The 20,603-nt window shown below is 35.3% G+C and overlaps 1 protein-coding gene across 2 annotated transcripts in view; it reads left to right on the top strand.

The window, feature by feature from the left end:
- LOC144440146 (uncharacterized) overlaps window positions 1–20,603 on the top strand; it is a 175,657-nt gene that overhangs the window by 126,856 nt on the left and 28,198 nt on the right. For both annotated transcript variants that reach the window (XM_078129419.1, XM_078129418.1), the window contains exon 8: window positions 3,808–4,005. In XM_078129419.1, the coding sequence (XP_077985545.1) occupies window positions 3,808–4,005 (198 nt within the window). The remainder of the gene's footprint in view (window positions 1–3,807; window positions 4,006–20,603) is intronic.

The raw sequence follows: 20,603 nt of genomic DNA, 5'->3' as shown, positions 1-20,603 counted from the left end.
CATAATTTACAAGGTGAGAAAAGATATATAAACACACAGACATAATTTACAAGGTGAGAAAGTTACATAGACACAATGACATAATTTACAAGGTGAGGAAAGTTACATAGACACACAGACATAGTTTACAAGGTGAGAAAGTTACATAGACACACAGACATAGTTTACAAGGTGAGAAAGTTACATAGACACACTGACATAATTAACAAGGTGAAAAAGTGATATAGACACACAGACATAGTTTACAAGGTGAGGAAAGTTACATAAACACACAGACATAGTTTACAAGGTGAGAAAGTTACATAGACACACAGACATAATTTACAAGGTAAGAAAGTTACATAGACACACAGACATAGTTTTCAAGGTGAGAAAAGTTACATAGACACACAGACATAATTTACAAGGCGAGAAAGTTACATAGACACACATACTTAAATAACAAGGTGAGGAAAGTTACATAGACACACAGACTTAATTTACAAGGTGAGTAAAGTTACATAGACACACAGACTTAATTTACAAGGTGAGAAAGTTACATAGACACACGGACATAATTTACAAGGTGAGAAAAGTTACATAGACACACAGACATAATTTACAAGGTGAGAAAAGATATATAGACACACAGACATAATTTACAAGGTGAGAAAGTTACATAGACACACTGACATAATTTACAAGGTGAAACAGTTATATAGACACACAGACATAGTTTACAAGGTGAGGAAAGTTACATAGACACACAGATATAGTTTACAAGGTGAGAAAGTTACATAGACACACAGACATAGTTTACAAGGTGAGAAAGTTACATAGACACACTGACATAATTTACAAGGTGAAAAAGTTATATAGACACACAGACATAGTTTACAAGGTGAGAAAGTTACATAGACACACAGACAAAATTTACAAGGTGAGAAAGTTACATAGACACACTCACTTAATTTACAATGTGAGAAAAGTTACATAGACACACAGACTTGATTTACAAGATGAGAAAAGTTATATAGACACACAGACATAGTTTACAAGGTGAGAAAGTTACATAGACACACGGACATAGTTTACAAGGTGAGAAAGTTATATAGACACACTGACTTAATTTACAAGGTGAGAAAGTTACATAGACACACGGACATAATTTACAAGGTGAGAAAAGATATATAAACACACAGACATAATTTACAAGGTGAGAAAGTTACATAGACACAATGACATAATTTACAAGGTGAGGAAATTTACATAGACACACAGACATAGTTTACAAGGTGAGAAAGTTACATAGACACACAGACATAGTTTACAAGGTGAGAAAGTTACATAGACACACTGACATAATTAACAAGGTGAAAAAGTTATATAGACACACAGACATAGTTTACAAGGTGAGGAAAGTTACATAGACACACAGACATAGTTTACAAGGTGAGAAAGTTACATAGACACACAGACATAATTTACAAGGTAAGAAAGTTACATAGACACACAGACATAGTTTTCAAGGTGAGAAAAGTTACATAGACACACAGACATAATTTACAAGGCGAGAAAGTTACATAGACACACATACTTAAATAACAAGGTGAGGAAAGTTACATAGACACACAGACTTAATTTACAAGGTGAGTAAAGTTACATAGACACACAGACTTAATTTACAAGGTGAGAAAGTTACATAGACACACGGACATAATTTACAAGGTGAGGAAAGTTACATAGACACACAGACATAATTTACAAGGTGAGAAAAGATATATAGACACACAGACATAATTTACAAGGTGAGAAAGTTACATAGACACACTGACATAATTTACAAGGTGAAACAGTTATATAGACACACAGACATAGTTTACAAGGTGAGGAAAGTTACATAGACACACAGATATAGTTTACAAGGTGAGAAAGTTACATAGACACACAGACATAGTTTACAAGGTGAGAAAGTTACATAGACACACTGACATAATTTACAAGGTGAAAAAGTTATATAGACACACAGACATAGTTTACAAGGTGAGAAAGTTACATAGACACACAGACAAAATTTACAAGGTGAGAAAGTTACATAGACACACTCACTTAATTTACAATGTGAGAAAAGTTACATAGACACACAGACTTGATTTACAAGATGAGAAAAGTTATATAGACACACAGACATAGTTTACAAGGTGAGAAAGTTACATAGACACACGGACATAGTTTACAAGGTGAGAAAGTTATATAGACACACTGACTTAATTTACAAGGTGAGAAAGTTACATAGACACACAGACATAATTTACAAGGTGAGAAACTTACATAGATATACAGACATAGTTTACAAGGTGAGAAAGTTACATGGACACACAGACATAGTTTACAAGGTGAGAAAGTTACATAGACACACTGACTTAATTTACAAGGTGAGAAAGTTACATAGACACACGGACATAGTTTTCAAGGTGAGAAAGTTACATAGACACACGGACATAATTTACAAGGTGAGAAAGTTATATAGACACACGGACATAGTTTACAAGGTGAGAAAGTTACATAGACACACGGACTTAATTTACAAGGTGAGTAAAGTTACATAGACACACAGACTTAATTTACAAGGTGAGAAAGTTACATAGACACACAGACTTAATTTACAAGGTGAGAAAGTTACATAGACACACGGACATAATTTACAAGGTGAGAAAAGTTACATAGACACACAGACATAATTTACAAGGTGAGAAAAGTTACATAGCCACACAGACATAATTTACAAGGTGAGAAAAGATATATAGACACACAGACATGATTTACAAGGTGAGAAAAGTTACATAGCCACACAGACATAATTTACAAGGTGAGAAAAGATATATAGACACACAGACATGATTTACAAGGTGAGAAAGTTACATAGACACACTGACATAATTTACAAGGTGAATCATATCAACTCATTACCATTTCAGTATTTACCTTTATAACATATGGTAATCATATCAACTCATTACCATTTCAGTATTGACCTTTTATGACATATGGCAATCATATCAACTCATTACCATTTCAGAATTTACCTTTATAACATATGGTAATCATATCAACTCATTACCATTTCAGTATTTACCTTTATGACATATGGTAATCATATCAACTCATTACCATTTCAGAAATGACCTTTATAACATATGGTAATCATATCAACTCATTACCATTTCAGTATTTACTTTATGACATATGGTAATCATATCAACTCATTACCATTTCAGTATTTACCTTTATAACATATGGTAATCATATCAACTCATTACCATTTCAGTATTGACCTTTTATGACATATGGTAATCATATCAACTCATTACCATTTCAGAATTTACCTTTATAACATATGGTAATCATATCAACTCATTACCATTTCAGAATTGACCTTTATAACATATGGTAATCATATCAACTCATTACCATTTCAGAATTGACCTTTATAACATATGGTAATCATATCAACTCATTACCATTTCAGAATTGACCTTTATAACATATGGTAATCATATCAACTCATTAACATTTCAGAATTGACCTTTATAACATATGGTAATCATATCAACTCATTACCATTTCAGTATTTACCTTTGTAGGACCTGGTTAATACATTAGCCAGTGTAAATACGTCTTGGCTATTACATCATGTACGTAATGTGTATCCATGTCTTAGCTATTACATCATGTACGTAATGTGTGTCCATGTCTTAGCTATTACATCATGTACGTAATGTGTATCCATGTCTTAGGTATTACATCATGTACGTAATGTGTTTATAGGGATGAAAAGTTCGAGAGATAGTTACCTGGTAGAACCTGACACATCGATTAGTGCCGACAATATTGTTGACAATAAAACTGTTACTAGGTTGACACGCGTTGCTATGCATCAAGAATGGGATTCACATCTTGAGTCTTGGACGTTGATGGCTTTGCAACGTCAAACTTCAAATGAATCCAAGCCAGTACCAAAATCAGGTAAGCTATATAAAGTTACCAAAGTCCTCACTTATCAAAGATGAGATATCATTTCCGGATGCCCGTCTCCGTTGTCAAAGATGTGAGATGTTAGGAAGCGTGCAGAATTTATGACAAGGGATGGGGTGAGGAGAAAATATGTTATGAAACAAATTTCACAGCCACTTCCCCCTCACGCTCTTCAATCTTGATTTGAGGAGAAACAAGACCATAACGATCGCTAGTGGGGAGGGTGTGGGAGGGAATGTTCCCCTCCGTGGTGAGAACTTTTTAAAAGCAATGCAAACATGAAGTGGCCAAACAGAGGCATAAACTTTCAAACCATGCACATTATTAAAATCATAGAGAACGTGAATATTGTCTTCAATACCGCAAATTTACTCTCAATATATTATTATAATACCTTCTGATCTATTTTGGCTTGTATTTCCTATCTTGGGTTCCATCCGCCCGTGCTTCCAACCATACATTCATATGTGCATGCGAAATTCTTTAATCCTTATCATAAACACATTGATACCTAACTGAGTCATAATGGTTACAGTATAAACAAACCTGTGTCAAATAGCCTATTCAAAATTAGACAGTTGAAGACTTTCACATTGCAAAAAGACGAAGTAAAATACTTTCTTCTTGTTCCCACGAACAGTAGATAGACTTGCTGTAAGCCCATTGGCGCTAAGCTTGCTGAGGTGTCATTATTGTATATGAAGTAGGATATGCATAGCTATTCCACTCGAACCATGTACTTTCAATGATTACATAAGTCTAACACTAACATGACAGATGCGATATTTTTGTTGTTTAATGCAGACTATTTTGGCACTACTAAAGATATATTACTTGGAGCTGTTCACATGTGTACGAACACGAAAAAGATGGTATCAATATTTTAGAAAATGAGCTAATTCGATTGAATACACATTTCGAGCATGTAGACAATATCATTTTAGGTGATCTCAATGCAAGGATTGCAGAGGAGAATGATTATATAACATATGATGACGTAAGCTATCTCTCAATACCAGCTCATATTTACGAGGGTGATCTGTTTTGTATGGCTCGCAAATCAAAAGATAAGACTTCAAACAATTTCGGTAAAAGTTTGCTTTCTTTGTGTTGTACACTTTCAATGCATGTATTAAATGGTAGATTTAACGGTGACAGGGAAGGCCACATTACATGTACAGCCAACAATGGAAAAAGTGTTGTAGATTTCATAGTCGTATCGTCTTGTTTATTTGATTCAATTGCGTATTTTAAAGTTGGAGATAGAAACGAATCGGATCACTTTCCCATTGAAAGTGTTTTAAGGTGTAAATTACATCGACACACAGATGGAGACATGAATATGAATGAGTTCACAAGATATAGATGGAATTCTAAAGAAGAGCATACCTTTGTAAATAAATTTGGTACAGGTGACGTGGCCAACCTCTTAGATGAGTGTAATGCAAATATTGGTGTCAATAATGATGAAGCGATTGATTGTATTGTTAAAGCTGTCACAATGGCTATATCTAGCATGAAATGTCCAAGTGGTACACAAAGGCGATCGCGCTAACAACAGCCCCCATGGTTCAACCGTATTCAGCAGCAAAAACATCAGGTGAAAAAAAATTGTATGAATTTAGGAAAAATAGCACAGAAGAATCTCTGCACGTCTACAAACGTAGTCGAAACTTGTTCAGAAATACATGCAGGAAGTTTAAAAGAAACTATGCTGATACATTATCGACAAAACTGAGAAACCAATGGGAGCATGTTTCAGGTAGTGATGCTATGTGGGCCATGATCAAAGACAGTCAGAAAGGATCACGTGATAACCCGCCAATTTCATGCAAACAGTGGGTCGACTATTTCACAAAATTAAGCAACCCTCAAAATACGTCATTTGGTGTAACTTTTGAGGAAGAGGATAGTGTAGGTTTGGATTCAGATGATATTTTGAATTCAAGCATCACTGACGAGGAAATCATGAAAGTGGTATTAGGATTGAAAAACGGCAAATCACCTGGTCCAGACGGCATACCGTCGGAATTCTTCAAATGTACTGTATCTACCTTGTTGCCCATTATGAATAATCTATTCAACAATATTTTTGATACAGGTAATTTCCCGAAAGGATAGTCACGTGGTGTTATTATCGCACTGTACAAAAAAGGTTCCAAATCAGATCCCAATAATTATAGGGGGATAACCTTATTAGACGTGTTTGGGAAAATATTCTGCAATGTTTTAAATGATAGGTTATATAGATGGGCTGAAAACGTTAACACTAATGCTATTTGTAACGCCCAAGCTGGATTCCGTAAAGGGTATTCAACAATGGACACTATCTTTTTTTTACATGCTATGATTCAGAACTACCTCAGAAGAAGGAGAGGGAAATTTTACTGCCTGTGTTTGTGGACTTTGTAAAAGCGTTTGATTCCGTTAATCACAAATGTCTGTTTTTTAAACTTCAGTCTATTGGCCTCTCTGGCAAAATGTATAACGTAGTCAAATCCATGTATAGTGATGTCAAACCATGTGTGCGTTTAGATGGGGGAGTGTCAGATTATTTTAATTGCAACATTGGTGTAAGACAAGGAAGTGTTTTAAGCCCTGTGCTATTCTCCTTTTTCATTGATGAATTGTATCGCATGATTAAAACTGTTGGTGTTAGGGGTATACAATTAACACAGGAAATGTATGATTTATTTATCTTACTTTATGCAGACTACATTATACTCTTCGCAGACTCTGTCATTGGTTTGTAAAGATTGATTCACATACTTGCTGAATTTTGTAACAAGTGGAAACTCCAGATAAACACGGACAAAACAAAGGTTGTAGTATTCCGCAAAGGGGGTCATAATGCAAGGAGTGAAACTTGGAAAATGAATGGAAAGGTCATTGATGTTGTAACATCATACAAATATCTTGGTTTATTGTTGTCATGTAGGAACACATGGACAAAAGCTGTAGGTAATTTAGCCGCTCAGGCACGGAAAGCAATGTATTCAATTTTTAAGTTCGAGCGAAAAGTTGGTACCGTCAAACGTGATGTTTATTTTAAACTGTTTGATTCTCTTATTGCACCAATATTATTGTACGGAACTGAGATTTGGGGATATAAGCAATATGTTATAACAGAAAGGGTACACTTAAAATTTTGTAAACAGTTTTTAGGCGTTACCCAAAGTACGCCAAATGAAGCTGTACTTGGGAAGCGTGGAAGATCTCCCTTGTTTGTTAACTCAATTACAAAATGCATTAAGTATTGGTTACGTCTTACTAGGCTCTCAGATGACAGACTAGCTGTGCATGTGTTACGACGCTGAATTTGGTAGCTGCAACGTTAACCCGTGTTCAGCGGTAAACTTTGGACTCGCCCGGATAGCAATCTGAGAGGTACCGATTTCACGAAACAGTGCTCTGTAAAAAGAAGAAACTCACAAGGACACAAATATTACTTTTGTGTTGAATGACTTATACGATTTGCAGCATAGGGAGCTATTCGCTTCAGTTCCAGTCAATTACAGTTAATAGTCAAAGTTCTTTCGAGTAATTTCAGCTCAGCTCACAATTTCTCAAGAACCCGCTGGTATCGCTCTTCACTCCAGTCGCCAACTGACTTAGTCTCCGGAATAGCGAATTCCAAAGCTACTTCAAACGCATACGTCATCAACATTTTTATTTAAAACATCGTTCATTCCGTATTACAAATATGGTTAACAAACAAATTGTTTACAACAAAAGATTCTCTCTTAACCTTATTTAGTAAATGTTTATTAATATAATTAATTCAAATCAGCAATAGCCAGTTTATTGACCCGTCCTAAATAATTCTAGCTAGACAGCTGTTGATTCAATTGGGACACAATTTATCACTCTAAGATGACATGTGACCTCTACTCATTAGGATAGAATAACATTACTTGACCCGGCTCTGTCTCATTAATCAATGTGACCTTATCACTTGTGTCTTTTGTCAACAGAGGAATTATCAAATCTTAAATGTTTATTTTGTGACTCGTAACACCATTCCCCCCGTCAAAATATGTTTTGTCCCCAAAACACGTAACCAGCCTAATTGTAAGAGAAGCTAATTTAGTTCACAAAATATTGGGAAGAGCGAAAGTGATGGTACCGAAAGATGAAGGTCACATACTGTCAAAGAGATTATTGAGGACAGACGAGCCCGTATAGTTTATATCATACATCAAGTCAAGTAAAGTTTGATAAATATAAAGTAAAGAAGGAATTTTTTTTTTTTTTTTTTTTTTTTTTTTTTTTTTAAGGTAAAAACCTGATAATCCGTAAAATTTTGGAAAGTCGGAAATGTGAAGATAGCTTAAATGCCAAAGAAATGGTAAAAGGGTTTGTTGAGATGTCGTGAGACAAAGGTTTTGTAATATCCATCAAAATTTGTTCACAAAATTCACTTATTTAGCTTAATTAACTTAATTATCTTAAATAATTCTTAATTATAAAAGGCAATAAGAGTCGCAAAATTGTTCTTAATTGAAAATTTAAATCTTCAAAATGTTTCATGTGAACTCGTAAAAGTTCAAAACTGTCCGAGAGTCTAAGAGTTCAAATTCATTCCAACAATTAGAGTTGAAAATGTTAAGAGTTCAAAAGTTTGTGTCTTCATATAATAATATTGAGGAACTGAAAAGAAACGTCAATATGATGACGTGAAAGTTGAAAGTAGCTCAACAACTTTGTTCCTTAAAGACATTTAAAAGTTAAAGTATTGAGATCACAACTGTCTCTCAATTTTCAGTGTGAAAGTTATCTCAATGTTCAGAGACTAAAAGTCCTTAATTAAATCTAATTAGACGTCAAAATAAAATAGGTACCATTAAAATAATTAATTGTTCATTAAATTTGATAACTGTTAACCATCAAAATTCCAGCGACTGTTCCTTAAATTGTAAACCATGTCAAGTTCAAGGGGTCACATTTCGGAATAGAGTTTTGAGGTTGAAGTGGAGTCGCATTTGCACTAGTCTGTCGGCTAATGTCGTTACCGTTGCTAGCGTGGATGTCTGTCGTCACATCACTTAATCTACTGTTTACGAGTCTAGCATCTTCATGAATGAAGGGCCCCCTAAAGGGTTGTCATGAATTGTGCAATTAGGTAAAGAGGTCATGTCCTTACTAGAATCACACATAGAATGATCTGAAATAGTAGGCAATATCGGGATGACATGCATTTCATGATCAATTGGACTGGCCTCAGAAGCCGTTGTCTTAACCATCAGTTTGTGCCAATATTGTTTAATGGCACGTAGGCAGTACTTATAAGTAATCATAAATATGATACAGAGAGCAAAAATACATATTGCCTCAACAATATATTTAATATAATCGGTGTCACGTGGAGGCTCAAATGGTTTTGCAGGGGATGGGTTTGTAGACACGAACCAAGAAATTTCCTGCGCTTCAACTCTTTTGGCCAATAAGATTTGCAACGCTATACTAAAATTTCTCATTTTCCACATCAGATATTTGGACAATGCCAAGTTAACACACGATAATGCTAGGGTCACCCAAATTGAATTTGGAAACATTGTAAATACTGATGGATCATCATTAAAGTTTATGTTCTCCTGCCGAAATTGATCCATAGGAGTAAGAAAGACTTTGGAATTATCACGAAGCATAGTGGCAGCACGATTCAAATCAATTTTGATATCGTTTTCTGTGCTTAAAGTTTGTTTCCACTCAGTCTCTAATATTTGTACATCTGGCAATTGAACTGATCTAGGATTGTCGCTTAAGGTAGATAATTTCAAAGTAGGAAGGGCTGTACTATATAAAGACATAAGAACCGGAATATTCAAAGTATGACTATATACGATATCATGATCTTGTTGGCAACTATTTCCCAAGGTATCTATGTAGTATTTTTTTGAGAATAGTAAACAACCGCAAGGTATCGTGATCACACAAAAATGACACTTTTCAATTTTCTGCAATATTGCATCATTACAAGAAAGATGCCAATCTGATGAATAACCCTGAATTAATACTTGCGAATTTCGCAGCACCTGGGCTCTTTGAATGCCTGTGTGACGAACAATTATTTGAGGATTACACCATTTCAAGACTTTAGAATGTTGATTCAATAATACTGCACGAGCACATGATGGTAAGTCTGGTTTCAAAATCGTAAGTGGTTGACAAATAAGAATGGATAAACCTTGACATGTTTGAAATTCAGCTGTTGACATTTCTAGAAAATAATCTCCATTTCGCTGTATTGCAAAATAATTTGGCAAGTTATTTAAGACAGTAACAGATTGTGAAATCGCAGTTCCGTTTGTATTTTGTGCTACTGATGGAAAGGAAGGAATTGGCAAATGAATTACCTTAAATACATCGAAAATCAATGAATGACGACATAAAGGTACTGGAATATTGATGTAAATATTGTGGCCGTTTCTATAAAAAGTAGCTCCTTTTTGACGGTGATAATATGATGCGGTTTCGTGACACAAATGATATTGTGAATATTTTTTCTGAAAGTTGTCTTGTAACTTTTGCAGTGAATTTTCTAAAAGTTTGGAAGAGACAAATTCTGGTGGTAAATAGCCTTCCAGCAAGGTTTGCATACCAATTAAACGTTCTGTAGCCTTGGCTATTAAAACATCCAATGTACGTGATCTATCATCCAGAGCATTTAAAAGTAACATATAACGATGAAATTGATCATTTGAAAGATGATAACTATGGTCCTGTCGCTGTGTTTGTAATCGGAGTCGTTCAATGTCTGCTACTGCAAGAGTCAATTGTTCTACCGTTGAAAAAGTGTTATTGACAGAAGACCACAAATTGTCAATTCGTCGATTTGTAATCTTGAGTACGGAACTCAGGTCAGCACTAAAATGACGTAATCCTGTACGTTGATTTGCTAGTTCTTGTTCAACTGATGAAATATGACGTGCTAAAATCGAGACATCTTTCGTCGTTGCTGTTCCAAATAGAGTTTTAGAAATTTGCCCAATTATTGGCAAAATTGACCTGGTCTTTCGTTCTGAATTATAACCATTATCAAATCCCTTATTTCCATACTTGAATGATGAAAGTCGATCTAGTTCATTTAAGTAATGACGTAACTCTTTCAGCTTGTATTTTATACGATAGTTTAACGTCTTGATGGAAGCAGAGAATTCATCACACATAGCATCAGTAATATTTAAAAGACACACCTGTTTATGCTGAAATGTTGATGTAACTTTCACAATCTCGTGTATATCCAGCCATGGAACCGCTATAGTGAGTGACCAACTGCTAGCAGAAGCTTCAATGACTGCTACCTTTTCGAAAATCACACCATAGTTTAGACGTTGTACATCATCTGTGGCCATGAAGTCATAATCCGAGTCACTTTTTGCATATAATAATGGAAAAAGCATGACATAGAAGAAGACTGTTGCCTTTAGCATTGTAAACAGAAATGTTCTCCGGTCCATGGTGATCGATGAAGTGAGCTAATCAATGTTATCATTTAATGATGTGACCACGTAAGATATTTAAGAAATATTTACTTGTGTGATTTTGAAAGCGAGGCTGAGGATAGTCAGAAGTTATTTTACCATATAAGGTCAGAGCATGACGGATATGGAGATAACAATCTATGTGAGGTATACGAAGAATTCGAGAGATGTTCGAAATTCTAGTCAATATTGTATTATCCTTTGTGAGGAAATAAATATGTGTCATCAATTGGTGGAAATAAATATGCGTTATAATATGGTGTAACATATATGTTGTCCAAAGATGTTAAATTTAAGCAATCACAATTTTCACCATGATCTTCAGAATTTTCATATTCAGTGAATCTGCCACATTGGCTATTGTAGAACTTATAAGTGTAACGATGTGGTTCATCCGGACTTGTTGGAAAAGTTGTAGCGGTAAAAATATCATGTGAATCTAATATGGCTTGTTGGATTCTTTTGGGGAGAGGTAATTGTGATACAAGACGGCCGGCGTCACGTTTTGATTGTGACAATTTGATGGTACCTCCATAAAACTTTGGATTTCTTCCTAAAGAAATACAGTCTCTTATCTTAAAGACACATAAAGCAAACAAGTCATCTGGTTGGTTAAAATATGGAATTAGGGGTTCAAAATATGATTGTAATGATTCAGCTTTAAGCATAGAATTGAAAAGAGCCTGTGATAATTTTGTGCGCGCCTGCACACACGACATGACATATATTAATACTTCATGTGCTTTACGGAATTTTTCATCATGATTTCCAAAAGTACCTAAACTTCGATAATTATAGCACATGAATAATGCATAACAAAGCACGTCAATTCTCAGCGAATGCCAAGGAGTATTATATTTTGAAAAATAGGCTAAGATAACCTTCAAACTATTTAGCTTAGAGTGCTCTATAGCCGTGGCGGTGACATATGTCTTCCAATGAAGATAAGGATTTGAAGGGAAATGTAAATTATAATTTTTCAAAGCATATTCGACTAAATTTGCGTGGTCATTGATAATACCTTGATATGTTACTTTATCCATATTATAAAGATACTTAATATTCCGTGGGCTGATTTCAACACTATCCTCGAAAATGGGTGTGTAGTCTTCATTTGCTGGAGTTGCAGCTATACGTTGTAAACGTAAGAATTCTAAATCAGCTGGGTCGCAATGTTGACGTAAAGCTTCATAAAATGAATCCTCTCGTAGAAGACAATTACAATCCAGAGCTTCCATTGCCCATATTCCGTGTTCCTCGTTAAGCCAAATAGTCATTTTGAAACCTCAGTATATTTAAACAGGAAGTGTTCATTCAAAGTAATGTTATCGAAATGGAAGTGCATTGCAAGTTGGAACACTAGTGACATGTATAAAATATTTACCGTACATTAGTCAAAAGTTTGTAGCCCAATATGGTAATGAAATGTGACATTGTTTTGTGACACCAGTGACAAATGAGAAAGTACAATTGGAGGACCTATTTCTTGTGATTAAAACTAGTTGTTTTTTGAGTGGTCACTTAAGAAGTACCCTTGTGGCCCCTAACACACATCGTCTGGCCAGACTGTTCAATTATTCACACAATCACAGCTGTATTTATATTTAATTCCTTATTAGGTATAACTTGCAGAATCAATCATGAGGGTTTTCTAAATGACCACTCTTAAACATGAACTTTAAATAATGTGATTGACTCATACGGTAAACATTTTTTGATATTTGATGACCAAATATAAGAAATTTATACATGCTATATGGTAATATTTGTTGTAAAGGATTGCAGTGATCAAACAGGTGGTTTACTGTGTCATTGTCTTTGAGTGACCTTAAGTGTATACTTAAAGATGACGTTTATAAGTTCGTGAACCTGATATAAAAACAGGATGGTCCTTGAGAATGTTTAGTGCTAATTGATTCAAGTTTTCAACAGGTTCCCAACTATTAAACTCTGATGAATAACCTTCCCATTTAATTAAATACTGTAGTTTACCATTTTTGTACCTACCACGGATGATTTTTTGAACGTTATAAAACGTTTGATCATTTTCAGCGGTTAATGTATTTGTAATTGCATCAGAACTGTCATCAGTCTGATTTTGGTGGGTATACCGTTTTTCCCGTCTTAACTCAGCTCTATTGCGGATATTTTTTCTCCACGATTGTCCTCTAGGACTGTTGGTGTGTTGATTTGAAGTTGTTTCCGAACACGAATAATATTCAGTTTCTGAGTTCATGTGGTAGTCCGTCATAGTTGTTTGTCTTCTATTATTTTTATCAGTGTTTGATGTGATATTATTGTTGTTAGTGGCAGAGTTGCTATTATCCCTGAGAGGAGCTTCGCTGGCTGTTTGTGTAGTTGCATTATTGTTGTCACTTAGGAATTGTGGAGGTCTTAAGCGTGCATGCTTTAAACGATTTGCATGGATTAGCTTAGGATATTTCTTATCACCTGTTATGTATTCCAACTTGAAATTTACTGGTGAAACTTGTTCGATTATTCGAAATGGCCCACGAAAAGGGTGGTGAAATTTAGGTGTTCGACCCAATTTGACTGCTGGGTGATGTAGATATACGACATCACCCACTTTGAATCTGTGATCATGTGCTTTTTTTGCATCAAAATATGTTTTCATTTTGTGTTGAGCTTTCTGGATATTTTGTTTTGCGAGTGATATTGCAAGATTTCTAGCATGAGCTAATTCATCTAAATGATACTGAATATTGCGTGATTTACCCAATCTTGGCAAAATTTCAGCATCAACTGGTAATCGTGGTTCTGTGCCAAATAGGGCACAGAATGGTGTGATTCCAGTTGCTTCATGTGGGGTTGCCCTATATGCAAATAGAACAGATTGGAGAAATGTGTCCCAGTCTGAACTTTGACAGTTTACATATATGCTAAGCATATTTATTATTGATTTGTTTAAGCATTCCACACTTCCGTTCGTACTTGGCATATAAGGTGAGCTGCGTTGTTTAATAACATCAAAATATCGACATAGTTCCGTTACAATTTGAGACATAAAGGAAGAACCTTGGTCTGACAACAATGAATTTGGAAATCCAAATTGACAGAAGATGTGTTCGAACAATATTCGAGAAACTGTTTCGGCTTTGCAATTTGTTGTTGGGAAAGCCCAACAAAATTTGGTGAGGTATTCTGTGATTACCAAAATATAACTATTTCCAGATTTTGTAGTGGGCAACTTTCCCACAAAATCAATTCCTATCTTATCAAATAAACCATTTACTGGTATAGGAAGTAATTTTTGACGATATCGAATACCTCGTTTCCGTGAGTGACAGAAGACACAGGATGCCACGTAAACTGTCACATCTTTGATTAAGGTGTCCCAATAATAACGTAATCTGATAGCCTGTAACGTTCGTGAGGTACCCAAGTGTCCTGCTGTGACGTCATCATGAACCCTCCTTAATATGTATAGTTGTAAGGATTTCGGAATTACTAACTGTCGAATACAGTTATGAGCTTTAGCTGATTTACCTGTAGGGGACCAGTAATGATATAATATACCATTCAAAATGGTAAAATTGTCACTGCTTTGTATTATCTTCTGTGCATGCTTCGAGTCTGAAGGTAACTCGCCATCATTGGTTAAATAATTAATCATTGGTAATAAGTGTTTGTCCTGACGTTGTAAATTGTAGAGTTTATTAATGCCAGTATGTGTATTATCAATCTCACTATGATCGGTTAGTGTGTCATTGGAGTCGATTGATTGAGTGGATGCATTGCACAGCTGGTCAGTCATGATATCAGTTTCAGACGAGTCGTATAGATGTCTGATGTCTGTAAGGATATCTTCTTGCGTGTTGAGTTGTAAATTGGCTATCTCTGGAATGTTAGAAATTTCATTCATAGTTAGCTGTGACTGATTATGTGTATAATTTATGTCATCAGAATTGGTATTGTCGGTGTCTGTCGGTGTAATTTCGGAGTTTTGATATTTTTCAGGTGGATATTCGCGGCGCGACAAACTGTCCGCATGTGGAATTTTTGCTCCAGGTCTGAAAAGAATGTCGTAATTGTAACCTTGTACTTTGAGTACCCACCTGGCTAGCCTGCCGCTTGGAGTTTTCATTTTGAATAGGTAGATCAAATTTGCATGATCTGTAATGATTGTGAATTTGTTTCCTCTCAAGTAAATATCACATTGTGTTAATGCATGTATTACCGCGAGACCTTCACGTTCTGTACAGGTGTAATTTCGTTGTGCTGGATTTAGAGTACGACCACCATAAGAAATGACTCTTTCTATGCCATCTTGAACTTGGGCTAAAATGAATCCTACACTGTATGCTGACGCGTCCGTATATAATAGAAATTCCTCATTGAAACGTGGGAACGCCAATATTGGTTTTGATGTCAACGCCTTTTTTAACGTATCAAAAGCCTGTTGACAGTCATTAGTCCATATGAATTTTGCACTCTTTGCAAGCAATTTGTGTAGAGGATTTGCTATTTTTGAATAGTTATGAATAAATCGTCTGTAGTATCCTGCGCAACCTAAGAACGATTGAAGTTGTGATACTTTCGTTGGTACGGGAAATTTTAATATTGCGTCGACCTTTTTTGGGTCAGTTGAAATGCCATTTTCGTTCAAGATATGACCTAGGAATTTAACTTCCCTTTTTCCAAATATACATTTTCGCGGGCTTAATTTCAAATTTGCATTTATTAACCTACCTAGAACAATGTCAAGGTTTTGAAGGTGTTGTCGAAACGTTGTTGTATAAATTAATATATCGTCGATATAACATATGCATATTTTATATTGTAATTGATTTAAAATAAATTCTAAACTGCGTTGAAAGCTACTACTTGAGTTACGTAATCCTTGTGGAAGTGTCTTGAACTCAAACTTTCCATCATGAGTAACGAATGCCGTCTTATGTGAATCTTTTTCATCAAGGGCAATTTGCCAAAATCCACTAGTCATATCAAGTGTAGAAAAATGTTTGGGACTTTGGGCCCCGATCATTTCTAAACTATCTGAAATATTTGGGAGCGGATGATTGTAAATTATTGTCACCTTATTTAATTCACGATAGTCAATCACAAGACGCCATGAGCCTGAAGGTTTTTTGACCAAAAGTACAGGTGCACTAAATGGGGATTTGCTACGTCGAATTATATTTTGTCTTAAAAGGTCATTTATTTGTCTCGAAATTTCCTCACGCTTGTCAGGGGATACTCTATAGGGTGCCTTTGGTTTCACTTTGGCATTAGGTTCTAAATCAATAGTATGTTTAATAATATCACAATAACCCAAAGTATTTGAATTGTCTACGAATGCTCGCCTATTCCTCCATAGTACTTCTTGTAAGTCATTAATTTGGCTATTTGTCAAGTTAGAGCATTGCCCAGTGAAGTCAAATAATGAATGAAATTCTTCCCGTTCTAAAGAGGGATTTGTCTGAGAAGGGTGTGTCTTATTATTTAAATATCTGTCCGTCATGTCAAAGTCATGTAAAGTGGTTCCGTCTGGGAGTGGTCTGAAAGTGCCCAATCGAATATGCCTACCTAATATGGCCTCATTGTTAGATGTGTTGATCAACCTGATTGGAACTGAACCCTCATAAGTAGATGCTAATACTCGTGCAACTTGAATGCCTAAGTAATGTAGTGACGTCATGTTGGTAGTGGTTCCTATTAGTCCATTCGGAAATGAGCCCCTTAGCTTAGCCGAAATTATGCATTCACACCTAGGGGGTATGACATATTTTTTAGCTGGTCTCAAGACTGCATTGGCATGGATGAATAATTTCTTGTGTGCAAAATCAATTATTGCTTTGTGCTGCTCTAAAAATTCCATTCCTAAGATCAAATCTCTATCTATGTCCTTAACCAAATGCACTGGAACATTGATTAGTTGATTTTCAATACGTATTGGAATTTTTACATAGCCTTGAATAGGAATCTGCTGATTGTTTGGTAATTCTATACATTTGTATTTAGGTCTTTTAATTTTGAACTTTTTTAGCTGTGGAATTTTTTCAAATAGTTTTGTGGAAACTACGTTTATTGTAGCTCCAGGGTCGATCAAAGCCGAAATTGCAGTATTGAAAATTTTAATAGTGATCAAATTGTTAGATTGTACCTTTAAATCAGCAGATTTTACAGAATTTAATTTGGGCGTGTGAGACATATTAGGCTCTTTGGATTTGATATTTCTCACACTCCTTAATCGTTTTTTGAATAAAAACGACTATAGGTAGGTCTTGGACAATTTCTAGCTATGTGACCTATTTGACCACATGAATAACAACCTCTGTTATTTCTTTCTGGGCAGGATGGGGCCATATGACCTGAACGATTACAATTTCTACATATTTGTCTGCCAGACATAATTTCTCTTCCGCCATATCTTGGGCGATTTTTATCAAAATTATTTTGACGGTCATACATAGGCCTGTTTGTATTGAAATTTGGCCGGCCTACTGCAAAATAATTGCCCTGATTTTGACGAAATTGAAGATTTCTTTGTGTCTGAGGGTAATATCCCACCCGATTGTCAGAAAATGTTTGAGACTGTACCTGTTGTTGCAATTCTTCATTTCGACGAGTGAGCAATTCATTTTTTTGTCGTAATTGCGTAGTGAGCTCCACCATGTCGTCATGCAATTCTTGATCAATCCTGTTCTTGGGCAACTTCAAAGTTGTGTTTCTGGATGTCAGCTGGCTGTCGTGGTTTGGTAGTTGAGATATGATTTCTGCTGTCTTGGCTGCTGAAAACGCATTTTCAAAGTCATTTGGTTCCCGGGATAAAGTTGCTATCTTGATTTCATGACGCAAACCGTTTTGCGATTGTACTTTTTTACCTGTTGATTCTTTGAATAGCACTGTCCAGCCCGGATTTTACACCAGTGTTACGACGCTGAATTTGGTAGCTGCAACGTTAACCCGTGTTCAGCGGTAAACTTTGGACTCGCCCGGATAGCAATCTGAGAGGTACCGATTTCACGAAACAGTGCTCTGTAAAAAGAAGAAACTCACAAGGACACAAATATTACTTTTGTGTTGAATGACTTATACGATTTGCAGCATAGGGAGCTATTCGCTTCAGTTCCAGTCAATTACAGTTAATAGTCAAAGTTCTTTCGAGTAATTTCAGCTCAGCTCACAATTTCTCAAGAACCCGCTGGTATCGCTCTTCACTCCAGTCGCCAACTGACTTAGTCTCCGGAATAGCGAATTCCAAAGCTACTTCAAACGCATACGTCATCAACATTTTTATTTAAAACATCGTTCATTCCGTATTACAAATATGGTTAACAAACAAATTGTTTACAACAAAAGATTCTCTCTTAACCTTATTTAGTAAATGTTTATTAATATAATTAATTCAAATCAGCAATAGCCAGTTTATTGACCCGTCCTAAATAATTCTAGCTAGACAGCTGTTGATTCAATTGGGACACAATTTATCACTCTAAGATGACATGTGACCTCTACTCATTAGGATAGAATAACATTACTTGACCCGGCTCTGTCTCATTAATCAATGTGACCTTATCACTTGTGTCTTTTGTCAACAGAGGAATTATCAAATCTTAAATGTTTATTTTGTGACTCGTAACACATGCATACAAGCTCATGTATAAAAATGACGAAAATGTTCGCTCATCATGGGCCACAGAGATCAAACATATCCTTTGCTCATATTGCTTCGGCATAGTTTGGCTTCATCAAGGTGTAGGGGACATGGCATCGTTCATTTCGGAATTCAAACAACGTGTAACTGATGTGTACAAACAGGAATGGTATAATGAAATATGCACAAAAGACAGACTCAAAACATATCGTAATTTCAAAAGTATGCTGGAGCCAGAGAAATACTTGATGGAGATTACAGCTTTAAAGTATAGACATGCGTTAGCCAGATTGAGATGTTCATGTCTCGGTTTAAGAGTTCAAGAGGGTATTTATACTAGTGTTGACATTGATAACAGAATCTGTGAAATTTGTACACAGGGTATAGAGGATGAATACCATGTCATATTTGTATGTCCACTGTATCAGAACTTGAGATATCTTTTACCACAGTATTACTATATTTTTCCTACAGAAGATAAATTTTGTACATTAATGAGGTCAGAGTCACAAACAGTTTTACGAGATCTCGGTAAATTTGTGTTTAAAGCCATTAACTTGAGAAAAGAATATTTTCTGTAAAATTGTTTCAGTGAGTGTATAGAACGTTTACTTTCTTCTTCTTTTTTGTTTATCATGTTCATATTTATATATTGTTAAAATTGCATTATGTATTGTGTCATATTCGCCGGTGGCCTTAAGACAATAAATACTATTATTATTATTATTATTATTATTATTATTATTATTATTATTATTATAAGTCTAACTATTTAGTATTAAATTTTGTAGAAACTAAAGATAACAATCTGGAAGCAAGTCAAACATTTCTCAGGTGCCAGTTCATCACGTGGCGTTGATATATCACCTTCAGAATGGATAAAGCACTTTAAAACTCTTCATAATCCCGACTTGCAAAGAACACGTTTTGATATTAGGAAGAATAGTTTCTAGAAAATTTGTTGTCGCAGCTCCAAATACAGATTTAGAAAAAAAATTCAATGGGGAAATATCTGATGGTGAAATACTGCAGGTGTTAGATAAACTTAAACCTGGTAAATCACCTGGGCCAGATGGCATTTCTAATGAATTCTGCATCTGTAGGTCAGCTAAGTTCAAACTCATTTCGGTACTTCATTTTTACCTTCTGTAAGGTGGAAAAATGTGTGTGTGTGTGTGTGTGTGTGTGTGTGTCACCATTTTCTCAAAAACGGCTGGATCAATTCAAACGAAATTTGGTAGACGTGTTCCGTAGGGTAATGGCTAGAACTGAATAGATTTTGTTAAACATTTAATGAATATTAATGAGCGATTTGCGTAAATAATTGTTTTCGATAATTATAGGCTACATCTCATGGGTGCATGCTTCAAATTCAATATAATTTAGTACATACATTTGTGATACCTAAGTGCATCTGTCCTGAAAATATTATCGATGTAGCGTTTAGTTTTAATAAGATATTGGCATATTTTATGTAGGCCACAAAA

Source organism: Glandiceps talaboti, chromosome 9, assembly GCF_964340395.1.
Source record: "Glandiceps talaboti chromosome 9, keGlaTala1.1, whole genome shotgun sequence".
In the NCBI taxonomy this organism is placed as follows: domain Eukaryota; kingdom Metazoa; phylum Hemichordata; class Enteropneusta; family Spengelidae; genus Glandiceps; species Glandiceps talaboti.
Note: the sequence above shows the minus strand (reverse complement) of the source record. Positions and strands in the feature narration are given on the sequence as shown.